The sequence below is a fragment of the Myotis brandtii genome, unplaced genomic scaffold, assembly GCF_000412655.1.
Source record: "Myotis brandtii unplaced genomic scaffold, ASM41265v1 scaffold314, whole genome shotgun sequence".
In the NCBI taxonomy this organism is placed as follows: domain Eukaryota; kingdom Metazoa; phylum Chordata; class Mammalia; order Chiroptera; family Vespertilionidae; genus Myotis; species Myotis brandtii.
In genome coordinates this window covers 2,655,267-2,670,670 of record NW_005362033.1, presented here as the reverse complement: position 1 = coordinate 2,670,670, position 15,404 = coordinate 2,655,267, and the positions used below count along the sequence as shown (strand labels likewise).

Here is a 15,404-nt window from a genome sequence, read left to right as displayed (position 1 = left end):
GAGGGGCGATCAGGCCAGCATGCAGAGGCAGTGAGGGGCCATCAGGCAGGCAGGTGAGCGATTAGGAGCCAGTGGTCCAGGATTGTGAGAGGGATGTCCGAGGGGTCCCAGATTAGAGAGGGTGCAAGCTGGGCTGAGGGGACCCCCTTGCCCCCAGTGCACAAATTTCATGCACCGGGCCTCTAGTAAATAAATAATGAATTAATGAATAAGATTCCCTATCTCTTATTATATACATTCAGGGTTCAACAAACTTTTTATGTAAAAGGACAGATAGTAAATATTTTAGGCTTTGCAGGCCATATGGTCTCTGTCTCACTGTCTATCCTTGTAGTCATAGGCAGTGTATATATATAAACAAATGGACATGGCTGTGCTAAAATAAAACATTATTTTTAAAAAAAAAAACTTGTAGTGGCACCCTAGCCCGTTTGGCTTGGTGGATAGAGTGTTGGCCTGTGGACTGAAGGGTCCTGGGTTCGATTCTGGCCAAGGGCACATGCCTGGGTTGAGGGCTCAATCCTCAGTAGGGGCGTGCAGGAGGCAGCCAATCAATGATTCTCTCTCATTGATGTTTCTATCTCTCACTTTCCCTCTCTGATATCAACAAAAATATATATTTAAAAAAAAAACTGGTAGTGAGATGGATTTGGCCCATGTGCTATAGTTTGCCAATCCTTCATATACAGAAATAAATACCAAGTAGATAAGAGCCAGAATTTGAAAAAGCAAAACTTGAAATCATATAGAAGAAAATAGAAGGAGGAAAATCTGATTTGGGGCAGGAAAGGATATTTTAAAAAATAAGGCAGGAAAATACAATCCATATGAGTAAATTTGACGTTAAAATAAAAAAAAACTCATACAATAAAATATACCTAAGGCATTTGCAGTGCAAACAACAAAAGATTCGTATTCAGGATATGTATAGAATTTCTACAAATAATAAAAGACAAAGAACATGAATAAGCAGTCCATAAAAGAGGAAACCTGAATAGCCAATGAACATAAAAGGATGTTACATCAAAGAAAATCAAGGAAATGAATTAAAAACACCATCAAATACCATTTGGGAACTATTAAGTTGGCAAAAATTAAAAGTACCAAGGATATAAATATGAAGTGCAGAGGTAGTGTAAATTGATATCACTACTTTTGTAAAAATAAAAAAAAATGCACATAATATGTTACCTAGCAGTGCCATTACTAGGGATTTATCCTAGAGAAATTCTTATATATACACATAGGAAGACATGTACTCTATAGAATGTTCATCACATCAATGTTTGTGGAAATTAGAAACTAAAATCTAAATGTTACTTAACAGGAAAATGGGTAAATAAAGGCATATTTATTTAAAGGAATTAAGCAGCTAAAATGAAGTAGAGCTACATGAAAACTAGAATTGCATCAATATAGACAAATGTTGAATTATTATATGAATACAAGTGTAAGATATGTGTAGAAGAACATAAGCATACCTCAGAGATATTGTAGGTTTGGTTTCAGACCACTGCAGTAAAGCAAATATCAAAGTGAGTCACACAAATATTTTGGTTTCCCAGTGCATATAAAAGTTATCTTTATAGTCTATGACAGCGGTTCTCAACCTGTGGGTCACAACCCCTTTGGCGGTCGAACGACCCTTTCACAGGGGTCGCCTAAGACCATCCTGCATATCAGATATTTACATTACGATTTATAACAGTAGCAACATTACAGTTATGAAGTAGCAACGAAAATAATTTTATGGTTGGGTCACAACATGAGGAACTGTATTTAAAGGGCCAGAAGGTTGAGAACCACTGGTCTATGAAGTGTGTAAGCAATAGCATTATGTTTAAAAAAAACAATGTACATACCTTAACTAAAAAATACTTTATTGCTAAAAAATGCTACCCATTATCTGAGCTAGTGGAGGGTCTTGCCTCTGACGGTGGCTGCTAATAACTGATCAGGGTGGTGGTGCCTGTACAACAGTAATGACGTTTGCCGCATTGATTGCCTCTTCCTTTTGTGAGTGCTTTCTCTGTAGCATGCAATGCTGTCTGATAGCATTTTACCCCCATAGAACTTCTTTCAAAATTGGAATCAGTCCTCTCAAACCGTGATACTACTATTTCAAGTTTATGTAATGTTCTGAATCCTTTGTTGTCATTTAAAAAATGTTCACATCTTCACCAGGAGTAGATTCCATCTCAAGAAACCATTTTCTTTGCTCATTCATAAGAAGCAACTCCGATCTGTTAAAAGATCTATCTTAAGATTGTGACAATTCAATCACATCTTCAGGCTCCACTTATAATTTTTGTTCTCTTGCTGTTTCCACCACATGTGCAGTTACTTCTTCCACTGAAGTCTTGAACCCCTCAAAGTCATCCATGAGGGCTGGAATCACCTTCTTTCAAACTCCTGTTAAGTTGCTATGTTGACCTCTTCTCATGAATCACAAATGTTCTTAATGGCATCTAGAATGGTAAATTATTTCCAGATTTTCAATTTACTTTGGCAGCTATAGCCTTACAAAGTATATTTTTTAATAAGAAATACATTTGAAAGTCGAAATTACTCCTTGGTCTATGGGGTGAATATTGTGTTAGTAGTCAATGAAAACAGCATTAATCTCATTGTACATTTCCATGAGAGCTCTTGGGTGGCCAGGTGCATTGTCAGTAAGCAGTACAATAAAATCTTGATGCAATGGACTAATTCAGGTGAGGGGGTGTCCATTAAAGCCAAAAGTCTATTATATAATAAAGTAGGTTTTCTGAATGCATATGTTAAAAATTTGACAAATTAGTTTACCTGTTTTTACTTATGTAGATAGGTTTGTGTAATTAAGTATGTATGAAAAGTTTAATTCCACAGAAAAGTTTTCTATACATATTACACTCACTAGTCACTGTGAGTAAATAAATGCATATGGCTGGGGTGTGGCTTAGCACACATCCAAACCTTGGCTAGCACTCATTAAAACTGCAGCAGAGGCCTAGCTGGTTTGTTCAGTGGTTAGAGCGTTGGCCCTTGGACTGAAGGGTAACAGGTTTGATTCCTGTCAAGGGCATGTACCTTGGTTGTAGGTTCAATCCCTGGCCCAGTCAGGGCATATGCATGAGGCAACCAATCAATGTGTTTCTCTCACATTGATTGTTTCTCTCTCGTCTCTCCCCCTCCCACTCTCTCTAAACATCAATGGAAAAAAAATATCCTAGGGTGAGGTTTAACAACAACAAAAACCTGCTGCAGAAAGTCATGACATGGGACAACAGAACCAATTACCACACAATGCGTGGTGATCATGTGTTAATCATTTCCCGAACATTGTTTAAGATCGGTGACCTTGGATTTAAATATGTATATTATACTTGTAGATATGTAATATTTATTTATGGCAGTGAAATTACTACAGTGTTTTTTCTAACATAAGGCCTATTTGCTAAAATTTGTTTAAAATAACAGTAAATTAATAACAAAAATGACCTGTTGATTTAATTATAAGCAAATCTTAGTTCAAAGCATTTTAAAATTAACAGGGTGTTAATTTTCACATATGACATATGGACCAGAAGTTTTGTCCATTAAGTCTGAAGTCCGTTGAATTGAAGTCCAAAAAATTGAGGGTTTACTGAAATATATTGAAAGCAACTATTTTCTTCTGAGCAGTAGGTCTCAACAGTGAGTTTAAAATAGTCAGTAAACCATGTTATAAACAGATGTGCTATCATCCAGGCTTTGTTGTTCCATGTATAGAGCACAGTCAGAGTAGATCAGCATAATTTTTAAGGGCCCTAGGATTTGTGGAATGGAAAATGAACATTGGCTTTAACTTAGTCACTAGCTGCATTAGCCCCTAACAAGAGAGTCAACCTGTCCTTTGAAGCCAGGCGGTGACTTTTTTCTAGCCATGAAAGTCCTAGATGGCATCTTCTTCCAATATAAGGCTGTTTTGTCTACAGTGAAATATGTTGTTTAGTGTAGCCACCTTCATTAATCATCTGAGCTAGATCTTCTGGATAACTTGCCGCTTCTACATCAGCAATGGCTGCTTCACCTTGCACTTCTGTTATGGAAATGCCTTCTTTCCTTAAGCCTCATGAACCAACCTCAGCTAGCTTCGAACTTTCTTCTGCAGCTTCTTCACCTCTCAGTCTGACAGCAGTGATCAGTACCTGAAATGATCTTAACTTATTTTTGTCCATGTTTGTCTCCACATACTTGCATGTGGACTTCTTGAAGGCAGGACTATCTTCTCTGAGCCAGGCAAGTACTTGGTACATAATAGGCACTCAAATATTTGTTGTGGATTGATTTATCAGATACTATGAGAGCTAGTTATTTCCTGCTAGTAGCCTTTAATGTTTAAGAGCACAAATAGAGAGATGAGTACATTTTGGGATTTATTTTGATAGGCTTTTCATGATGAGGTTAAAGAAAATTTAATGTTGGAAAAACACAAGAAAAGCAAGGAGGGTTGAAAATAGTCTTATGTTAGATCTGTAAGAGTTCACACTTGGCCTAGGCTGCCATGCACCTTCCTTTCTTAGAAATATTGGTAGCGTATCTGCAGTAGAATTTCTACTGTTTTGTATGATACAGGAGAGATTGTATAATTTTTTAAGAAACAAATTGTTAAATCTTGAGTATTAGAAGTTTAAAGTGTTTTTAAGTTTGGAATGTTTGTATTTGGTGCTGTGGGGGGAAATACACAATAAATAAGATATGATGTACAACCAAAGAACTCTTTCTTCAACATGCATCTAGGAGTGGGTTGTACATAGTAATAATATCAGCAAACACCCTAAATTTACTGTGTGGTAGTTACTCCTCTAAGCCCTTTACAAGTATGTATTTTTTTCATCCACAACCCTCTAAGGTAGGTATTATTAGTATTGACATAATTTCAGAAATCAATGAACTTGAGACCCAGAGGAGTAAAGTACTTTTCCATGATCACATGGCCAATAGGCAGCAGAGTCAGAATTTGGGTGCAGGTATTCTGACATTGTCTCTCCATAGCATACTCGGTGTCCTTGACTGAATGCTGTCCAGAGGTCACTTCCTTAGAGAATCTCCCCTGATGCATGCCCTGCCCCCTGCCCCCAGGCAGTTAGTCCCTCCATGTAGAATTTTGAATACTTATCTGTTAGAATAAAGTTGTAGAACTTGAATACTTATCTGTTAGAATAAAGCTCATCTAATATTTACAATGTCTAGGATGTATCTTACTATAAAAGTTGGTCATGAAGCTCTTTTTCTTCTAGTGAAAGGCAAAGAACAAGATAAGACTTCAGATGCCAAGACAGTTAAAGGTGAGTTCAGCAATATTCCATTGTATTAAAAAGGGATGTGCTTTGCATTTATGAGCTCTTCAATCCTGTTATCCTGTCCCTTCATTTGCCATTCATCATTTCTTCCCTTTTTTAGAATTATTTGTGATTGACTTATTTCCCTGTTTAACTTTTATATTCCCCAACACCTAGCATATAATAAATAGGTTTTCACTAAGCATCTGTTGGCTGTTCTAGTGATTACAGTGAATCAGTGCCTTCCTTGTTAATCACACATTTGATTGTTCCCTAAAAGTGATTAGTTGATTTTAATTTAAAACAGCAAAAATCGAAAAATACTCTTAACTGACAGCTTAGCTGAGTGAAAGCACTGCTACTTGCCAGGCTTGGTTTTCTGTTTGTCCACCAGTGTGGATGGTAACAGTTTTCACTTCATTACTTTGGATGAATGGCCTTAAATTTATTCTGAGAACTTTATTTGAATCAGTGTATTAGCCCTATTTATAAGACATTCTTAGTTTATACTCTCTGCTGTAGTTTTGACTGATTTCATTCTTTCAATGTACAAAGATTATAATGGGAAAATTATAATGGAAATTATTTCCATAGCCATTACATATTAATTTTATAAATAGAAGTTATTTATATGAAATATGTGGGTTGCTACTTACTTAGATTTTTCTTTCAAATGTTTATATGTTGTGTGACTGGCATTGAGTATTAACTCTATATGTTCAGTTTGCCGGAGACTATTTATAACTTAAGAGATTTGTAAGATGGTTTCCTGCTTATTTCTGATCATTTAAAGCAGCGGTTCTCAACCTGTGGGTCGTGGGGGTCAAACGACCCTTTCACAGGGGTCCCTAAGACCATCGGAAAACACATATATAATTACATATTGTTTTTGTGATTAATCACTATGCTTTAATTATGTTCAATTTGTAACAATGAAATTGGGGGTCACCACAACATAAGGAACTGTATTAAAGGGTTGCGGCATTAGGAAGGTTGAGAACCACTGATTTAAAGCCATTTGAATTCCACATTAGTTCATACTGCCCTCCAATTTGATTGGCATTGATAGAGGCTAAAAGCCCTTAGCAAGCAGAGGCTTGTGAAGACTAGATTTGATGGTAGTAGGAAGGAGGGATTGTGATGGCTCAGGCATATCAGTCTTATACACTAACAGTATAACTTTGGAAGTCATGTAACTTTCTTCAGATTCTTCATTTGTAGGTTAAGAGGGTTGGCCTACCTAACTTCTCCATCTGTACCAGGCTAAAAAAAGTTCCATGCTTGTATTCTATTTATGACTGTATATAATCTGTGCTTAGCATTTCTGACATAATTAAAAAAATAATTTGAAGACAGCTTCATTGCATAATTCTCCCAACTCTTGTTGAATAATTGATAAAGATAGATACCTGGAAACAGGTATGGACATTCATGTTTTTATCTGCTTTATTCTATAAACAGGTCTCAAGGAGTAATAGATTAAATTACAGTACTATGTATTTTGTCTTTCATAAGAACTATTACCAAGTATTACTCAGATTCTGTGTCTGGGAGCTATTTACTAAGATAGAGAGTGCCTGTCTGTTGACTGCTCAATAAAATAAGTGGTGTTGCCCAGCCAGTGTTGCTCAGTGGTTGAATGTCAACCCATCAACCAGTAGGTCATGGTTCGATTCTTGGTCAGGGCACATGCCCGAGTTGTGGGCTTGATTCTCAGTAGGGCGTATACTGGGGATTAAGCCTGCAACCCGAGAATCGAACTGGGATGGTCAACCACTGAGCCATGCCGGTGGGCAAAAAACTTAATTTTTAAAGTTCTCTCAAAGCCCTCTTTTGAGAAAACAGAGGGCTTTAAGAGAACCTTTAAGATAATTTTAAGAAACTATCAAATTTTAATTTTTAACAACTTTTTTGAAAAATTATAGCCTCAAATCCTGTATATTCCCCACAAAAAAGCACTAAAAATCATGCCTTGCTGGAGGCTGCAGGACCAAGTCATATTGCAATCAATGCCATTTCTGCCAACATGGACTCCTTTTCAAGTAGCAGGACGGCAACACTTAAGAAGCAGCCAAGCCACATGGAGGCCGCTCATTTTGGTGACTTGGGTAAGTGACAATCACTTTTTGTTAACTTACAGTAGGAGGAAGGAGTTCAGTATAGCGTGTGAAATTCCTGCCAAAGGATACTGAACTGTATAATTAAAAAATGTATACAAATTAAAATAACAGCTGTAAGTGTAATGGAAGCACTGTGTTTTGTTCCTATAAATACAAAATATAAAGGACACCAAATAGAAAAATTGGCCATGTCCAGAAGAAGAAATACATTTGGCTTGACTGTGTGAAAAAGATGCTTCATTTCACTGATACTCAGGGAAATGCAAATTAAAATAGGTAAATTTGCTCTGACCAGTTTGGCTCAGTGGATAGAGTGTCAGCCTGCAGACTCAAGGGTCCCGGATTCGATTCTGGTCAAGGGCATGTACCTTGTCAAAACGTATACAATTTAGTCCTCAGTATGCTCACATGTATGCACAAAGGTGTATACATAAATATGTACATAAGTAAGGCTATTCATTGCAGTATTGTTTGTGATAGGAAAGAATTAGGAACAAGATATAAATACCCACTGATAGAGAAATAGTTAAATTTTGGTATACCCATACTCTGGAATACTGTGTAGCCATTTAAAGTCTGAAAAAGACATGGAGAAATGTCTGATATGTTAAAGTGAAAAAGCAGCTTACATAGCAGTATGTATAATAGGATCCCTGTTGTGTAAATAACTCCTTTCTCTCCCCACCCTCTGCACATGCAAAAAAAAAAAGAAAAAAAGATATGCAGGAGATTTCTTATAACTGCACATGAATCTACTATATCAGAATTAAAAGTTTAATTAAGAAAAATTGTAAGTCTTGCAGGGGATCAGGATTTCTTGAAGTTCAGGAAACGGATGTCTACAAAGATGAACTAGCTAACATTGACAATAAGATAGTAAGGATGATGACATGTAAAATGCTTCAAAGGAAAATTATTTGAATAGCAAAGGATTAAGAAAAGCCCTTTTGAAAAATTGACGTAACCATCAGTTAATTTTATGAAAATAAACCTCTTCATGTCATCCTGTGAAAATTTAAAAAAACACACCAAGATTTGATTTTTTGTTTTTTAATTGCTGTGGTTATAATCACAACTTAAATTTAGTTAAATGTAAAATAAACTTGTTTTTATTAAGTTTGGTTTTATTTTTTAAGATAAAATTCCAGAGCTACTCTTTATTCTGTTTTAAATAATATTGACAGTTCATAACACTTTTCTAGCTATATCCACACAACCACAATTGTTCCCCAGGATAAGTTCCTAGAAGAACTTTTTGAATTGAAAATCATGCAGATTGCTTAAGGTTTGTTATCTGTTACTGAATGCTCCTCAAAAAACCTCTCATTATCAGTGGTGAGAGTGCTTCCTGTTCCATTGTGCCTTGCTAGTGCTTGTTATTATTTTTTTCTCAATTTTTTTTTTTATTGATTTCAGAGAGGGAGGGAGAGAGAGAGAGAGAGAGAGACATTGATGATGAGAGATAATCACTGATCAGCAGCCTCCTGCATTCCCCCCACTAGGGATTGAACCCGCAACCTGAATCAGGCGGGAATTGAGCCGAGACCTGCTGATTCATAGGTCGATGCTTAACTATTGAGCCACACCAGCCGGGCTATTATTTTTTGAAAAAATATCTTCCAGTTTGACAAGCTAAAAAGGTTATCTTGTATTAATTTGCTTTTCTGGAATTTTTAATGAGGTTGAATATTTTTAAAAAATTATTAGCCTTTTTTCTTTCTTTGGGACTAGTACCGTAAGATTTTTTTTAAATATATATATTTTTTATTTTAGGTAGGAAGGAAGTGGGAAAGAGAAATAGAAACATCAATGATGAGAGAGAATCATTCATTGGCTGCCTCCTGCATGCCTCACACTGGGGACCAAGCCCGCAACCCGGGTATGTGCCCTGACAGGGAATCGAACTGTGATTTCCCGGTTCATAGGTCGATGCTCAACCACTGAGCCACACCGGCCAGGCCATAAGATTTTAAGAAAAGAATTTGCATGGTCTTAATCGTTGTAGTAAACCTAGTTACTAATAACTGGAAAGGAGCAGTGGGGAGGCCAAATAGTTTAGGCACGCCATTTGTGTGCTTTGCCACAGATCTCTGGGGGAAGGATAGAGACCAGCCGTGGGCAAACTACGGCCCGCGGGCCGGATTCGGCCCGTTTGAAATGAATAAAACTTAAAAAAAAAAGACCGTACCCTTTTATGTAATGATGTTTACTTTGAATTTATATTAGTTCACACAAACACTCCATCCATGCTTTTGTTCCGGCCCTCCGGTCCAGTTTAAGAACCCATTGTGGCCCTTGAGTCAAAAAGTTTGCCCACCCCTGGACTAGACGGAAGAAGAATAGACGCATACCCAGTAAAGTCTGGGTGACATAGGGAAGGTACTTGTTTGTCAGTCAAACCTGGGAAGAGGTCATTGGCAAGAGTAAGCGTAGCCACTGCAAGCTCAAGAAGACTTGAGATATTTAATCTCCTAATAAACAAAGGAGTTTGCTCTCTGCGCTCTTGCTGGCTTTTGTTTTGGGGACTCTTGGAACTCTTGTTGCAGAGCATGCTCTCTTGACTCCCCTCACTCGCCCACATGGCTCACGGGTATGTGGACCACACACAATGGACTAATGGACTGCAACTAGCCTGATGCTGAACGACTCAGCACCCCATGGAATGGGAGCTTTGGATGCTGACTTTGCTCCCAGCTCTGCTGAATCCCCAGCTGCACATCTTCCAGGATTGGATTAAGGGAAATGGGACTTTGGAAATCCAGAGATAATTCCACACAAATAAAAATCATTCATTCTCCTGTGGGAGTCTCAGATAATTCTTTAAAAAATATATATATTTTTATTTATTTCAGAGAGGAAAGGAGAGGAAGAGAGAGAAAGAAACATCAAGGATGAGAGAGAATCATTGATAGGCTGTCTCCTGCACACCTACTGGGGATCGAGCCACAACCTGAGCATGTGCCTTTGACCGGAATCGAACCCGGGACCCTTTAGTCCACAGGCCAACAACGCTCTATCCATTGAGCCAAACCAGCTAGGGCAATAATTCTTTTTCTTGAGATATTGTAAAAACCCGACTCCCTAGTATCCACTGGGAAAGGGGATACCCCACTTTTACCAATAACAGTCTGAATTTCCATTTAAAAAGATGAGGATTATTTGAGTAACAAAGAGCTTTTTAATAATTTAAGTAACTTTTGGACAGTAGTTTCTTTGCTTGTTTAGAAACCAAAACCATAGTATTTCTAGTTATTTATCCATTTAAATAGCTAGGAAGTAAACTTTATTTAAGGACTTTAATGCTAACGTTGCCTAATAGGTCAGTCTTAAACTATTTATTACTGAACTGCTAATTCTTTTGCTTTTTTTAGGCAGGTCTTGTCTGGACTACCAGATTCAAGAGGCCAAATCAAGTCTTTCAAAGACTCTTGAACAAGTCTTGCATGACACTATTGTCCTCCCTTATTTCATTCAATTCATGGAACTTCGGAGAATGGAGCATTTGGTTAAATTTTGGTTAGAAGCTGAAAGTTTTCACTCTACAACTTGGTCCCGAATAAGAGCATACAGTCTGAGCACAGTGAAGCAGAGCTCATTGGCTGAGCCTGTCTCTCCATCTAAAAAGCAAGAAACTGCAGCACCTTTTGTAACCGAGTCTCTTGACAAGAGATTAGAGGATTCTAGCTCAGCCCAATTGCTTGTGACCCAATCAGAAGAAAGTGACCTGAATAATAGAACTAGCAACACCCAGAATCGCTTGCTCCTTTCTGAGGAATGTGACAGTGCCCATTCTCTCCATCTTGAAATGGCCAGAAGAGAAGCTCATCAAGTTTCCATGGAAACCCAAGAATCCTCCCCGAGACTTACAGTAGCCAGTAGAAATAGTCTTTCTTCTCCACTAAAGGAATTATCAGGAAAACTAATGAAAAGTAAGTGTGTGATTTCCATCTTTCTCTTTTTCCTTTTTTTTTTAAATCGGTGTACAAAGTGGAACTTGAGATGGAGAATAAAAGGATCAGACTTATTTTTTCTCCCATATTTACTTTTAAATTTGGAAAGATTTGGAGAGTGTCCTGGAGTGGGATCAGTGTATAAAAAAGGAACAGGGATAGATACAGTGATTGGAGTCTCGAAGAAGAATCTTAGCAGAATTAACAAATGAAGAAAGGTCAAGTACCATCCTCCTTATCCTTCCATAGATTTTTTAAATCAAAGCATTGTCCAGATAGGCTTAGTCCATCCTGTCTGTCTTAATTTTATTACACTTTTACTGTACTTTGCAAATAAATTTATATTTTAATTGGTAGTAAGTGACAGTTATTGTGTTCTCATTTAGTAGTCAGGACACCTCTGTGAGGTAGGCTTTATTATTCTGTTTTGCATGAGAAAACCATGGCTTAGAAAGGTTAAGTAACTTGCCCTAGGTTTTATAGTAAGTGGGAAGCTAGAATTATAGCCCAGGCATTTCACAGCAGCAACCTTTCTTTTTTTTATTCTCTGTTTGGAAATTACACACTCTTATTTTTCCATTATCACCTTCTGGAAATCTAATTCGCCAGCCTTTGTGTTTTTTATCGTACATGTTCTTTGTTTCTCAAAAGGGCTAGGTCCGTGGTCGGCAAACTGCGGCTCGCGAGCCACATGCGGCTCTTTGGCCCCTTGAGTGTGGCTCTTCCTAAGCCTTAGGAGTACCCTAATTAAGTTAATAACAATGTACCTACCTATATAGTTTAAGAAATTTGGCTCTCAAAAGAAATTTCAATCGTTGTACTGTTGATATTTGGCTCTGTTGACTAATGAGTTTGCCGACCCCTGGGCTAGGTGATTTTCTTTCTGTTTTTTTCTCATTTGCTTATTTTTTTAGAGCAGTTTAATGTTCACAGCAAAATTCTGGGGAAGGTACAGATTTCCCAGGTACTGCCTAGGCATTGTTTTGGTTTAATCTTCTACCCTTTTTGGGTCCTAGGGCAACTGTCTTTGAAAGTGCAAGCTCTAAGTCTCTTGAAATTGGTGGCTTTTCTCAGGGGAATGCCCTCCGGGTCTTGCACTTTTACCCATCTTGATTTGCCACTAGCTTCTACAGGTCCACAATTCCTTACCTGCAATTCAGAAATACAGAAAGCGTTGACTGCCACAAGTTATTTTTAAACTGAACAAAACTTGACCTGAACTGTTATGAACTTATTGCAGAAATATGAATGTGTTTTATTCTGGGGTATTGTCCCACATGCTGCTGGGATTATGGTAACGGTATATATAAATACAGTACATTACCTCTGTAAATGCCCCCACACCCTAGTTCTGAATCTAGAAGATTACCAGCCCCAGAGGGTTCAGACAAAGGAGCTGCTGTACTTGCTTCTGCCTCTCTTTTCCCGTCCTTTTTACCACAAGCTCTGGCACACTTTTTAAAAAGCATTATGGGAGTTTCTTTGAACACCTAATCTGGCCTATTTCTGCAAATGGAAGTCCAACATCCATTTCTTACATTAAAATATACTGTATTATTTTTTAAAACTGTCATTGGGTGGTACTTAATTTTAATAAAAAATAGAAATAGTAGTGGGGTTATTTTTAAAGTATTTGTTTTCTTCTTTTTCATTATTTTTAAAATTTATGTGCAGTAAATTGACTTTTGATGTATACTTGTATGAATTTTGACACCTGCATAGATCCCTGTAACTGTCACCACAAGCAGGAAGACCTTTGTAGTCAAATCCTCTGTATCCTGACACTTGAAACCTTCCACTGTCCATATCTCTAGTTTTGCCTTTTCCAGGGTGCCATATAAGTGAATTTGTATAGTATGTAGCTTTTTTGTTTGTTAATTCTCATGTGAGGATATTTTTTCCATTGATTTTTAGAGAAAGTAGGAGGTGGGGAGAGAGAAAGAAAGAGAGAGAGACATTTATGTGAGAGACATCGGTTGGTTGCCTCCCACACATGCCCCCACTGGGACCAGGGATCGAACCTGCATCCCAGGTACATGCCCTTAACCAGGAATTACACCCATGACCCTCCAACCACTGAGCATCACCAGCCAGGCTATATTACATAGCTTTTGAGCCTGGTTTCTTTTACTCAGCATAATAGCTCTGAAGGTCATCCATGTTGCTTATATCAATAGTTCATTGCTTTCTGTTGCTAAGTAGTATTCCACTATATGGCTGTACTATCCATTTACTTGTATGTTATTCCAGTTGTTGATGATTATGAATAAAGCTGTTAAAACATTTGTTTACAGGCTTTTGTGTGAACAAAGTTTTATTTCTCTAGGGCAGATTCTTCATAGGGGCGCTGGATTATGTGATAAGCGTGTATTTGATTATCTAAGAAACCGCCCGACTGTTTTGTAGAATGGCTGTACCATTTTGCATTCCTATCAGCAATATATGATAGTTCTATTTCTTGTTTCCTTGTCAGCACTTGGTATAATTGGCTTTTTGTTTATTTAGATTTTTTAAAACCATTCTAACATATGTGTAGTGATATCTCATTTTGCTTTTACTGTGCATTTCTCTAATGGCTAATGAATGATACTGAATCGTGTACATATTTGCCATCTATCTATCCTCTTCGGTGAATTATTCAGATCTTTGCCATATTTTGTTGTATTGCTTATTTTATTATTATTGAATTTTGAGCGTTCTCTATATGTACTGGATATAATACCTTGATTTGCAAATGCTTTCTCCTAGTTTATAGCTTGACGTTTCATTCATTTAACAGTGTCTTTCACAAAGCAAAAGAACCTTTTGGTTAAGTCCACTTTACCTCTCTTTTATATATTTTGCTTTTGGTGTCATATCTAGGAGCTCTTTTTGCCTAACCAAAGGTCATGAAGATTTTTTCCTATGTTTTCTTATGAAAGTATTACTGTATTTTATACTTTACATTTAGATATGTGATTATTATGTAAGGTGTGAAGGCTAGATCAAGTCTTGTTTTATTTTTACATGTGGATACCTGATTGTTCCAACATAATTAATTGAAAGGACTATTTTTACTACATTGAATTAATTGCCTCTGTTTTGGCCATATCAGTTAGGTCTATTTCTGGACTCTGTTCTGTTCCATTGCTTTATGTGTTTGTTTGTTTGTTTGTTTATTTATTGCTTTATGTGTTTATTTCTTCACCGATACTACACTGTAGCTTTATAGTAAGTCTTAAATTTGGGTAGTATGAGTCTTCCAACTATGTTCTTTCTGTTCTCGTTTCTTTTATTTTCATATAAATTTTAGAATAATCTGCTGGAATTTTTATTGGAGTTGCATTGAAATAATAAGTCAGTTTGGTGAGAATTTACACCTTAACTGTATTGAATGTTATAATCCATAGATATGGTGTGCTTCTTCATTTATTTAGGTCTTTGATTTCTTTCATCAGCATTTTATACTTTCAGCATAAAGATTCTTTACATGTTTTGTTAGAGTTAATGTCTAGTATTTTTTTGGTGCTATTGTGAGTGGTATTTTTTTAAATGTTGTTTCTAATTTTTTTAGTGCTAGTTTATAGAAATAGGATTGACTTTTATATGTTGATCCTCTATTCTGTGACCTACTAAACTCACTACTTTTATGGGCTTTTTTGGTAGATTGCTTAGGATTTTCTACATAGACATTCACATTATCTGTGAATAGAGACAGTGTTTTTTCTTCCTCTTCAAACTTCTTTTTCTTTTTTCTTGCCTTATTGCACTAGCTGGGACTTCCTGTACCATGTTGATTAGGAGTGGTGAGAGAACACAGTCACTATTAAAAATGAGACTAGCTGTGGGGTTTTGAAAATGCCTTTTATCAGGTTGAAGAAATTCTTTTACCTTAATGCTTTACTGAGAGTTGTTGAATCATGAATGGTGTTGAATTATGTCAAATGTTTTTGCTGTGTCATTTTATATGACCATGTAATATTTTTTTGTCTGTTAATATAACCTTGATTTATTATTTTTTTAATATTGAATAACCTTCTATTCTCACGGTA

General features: G+C 36.8%; 1 protein-coding gene across 1 annotated transcript in view; it reads left to right on the top strand.

The window, feature by feature from the left end:
- Positions 1–4,214: 4,214 nt before the first annotated feature.
- AKAP10 (A kinase (PRKA) anchor protein 10) overlaps positions 4,215–15,404 on the top strand; it is a gene marked incomplete at its 5' end in the record, with an annotated part of 73,784 nt that continues 62,594 nt past the window's right edge. Inside the window, 4 exons of the mRNA XM_005870188.2 lie at positions 4,215–4,260; positions 5,262–5,309; positions 7,229–7,411; positions 10,795–11,352. Coding sequence (XP_005870250.1) covers positions 4,215–4,260; positions 5,262–5,309; positions 7,229–7,411; positions 10,795–11,352 — 835 coding nt within the window. The remainder of the gene's footprint in view (positions 4,261–5,261; positions 5,310–7,228; positions 7,412–10,794; positions 11,353–15,404) is intronic.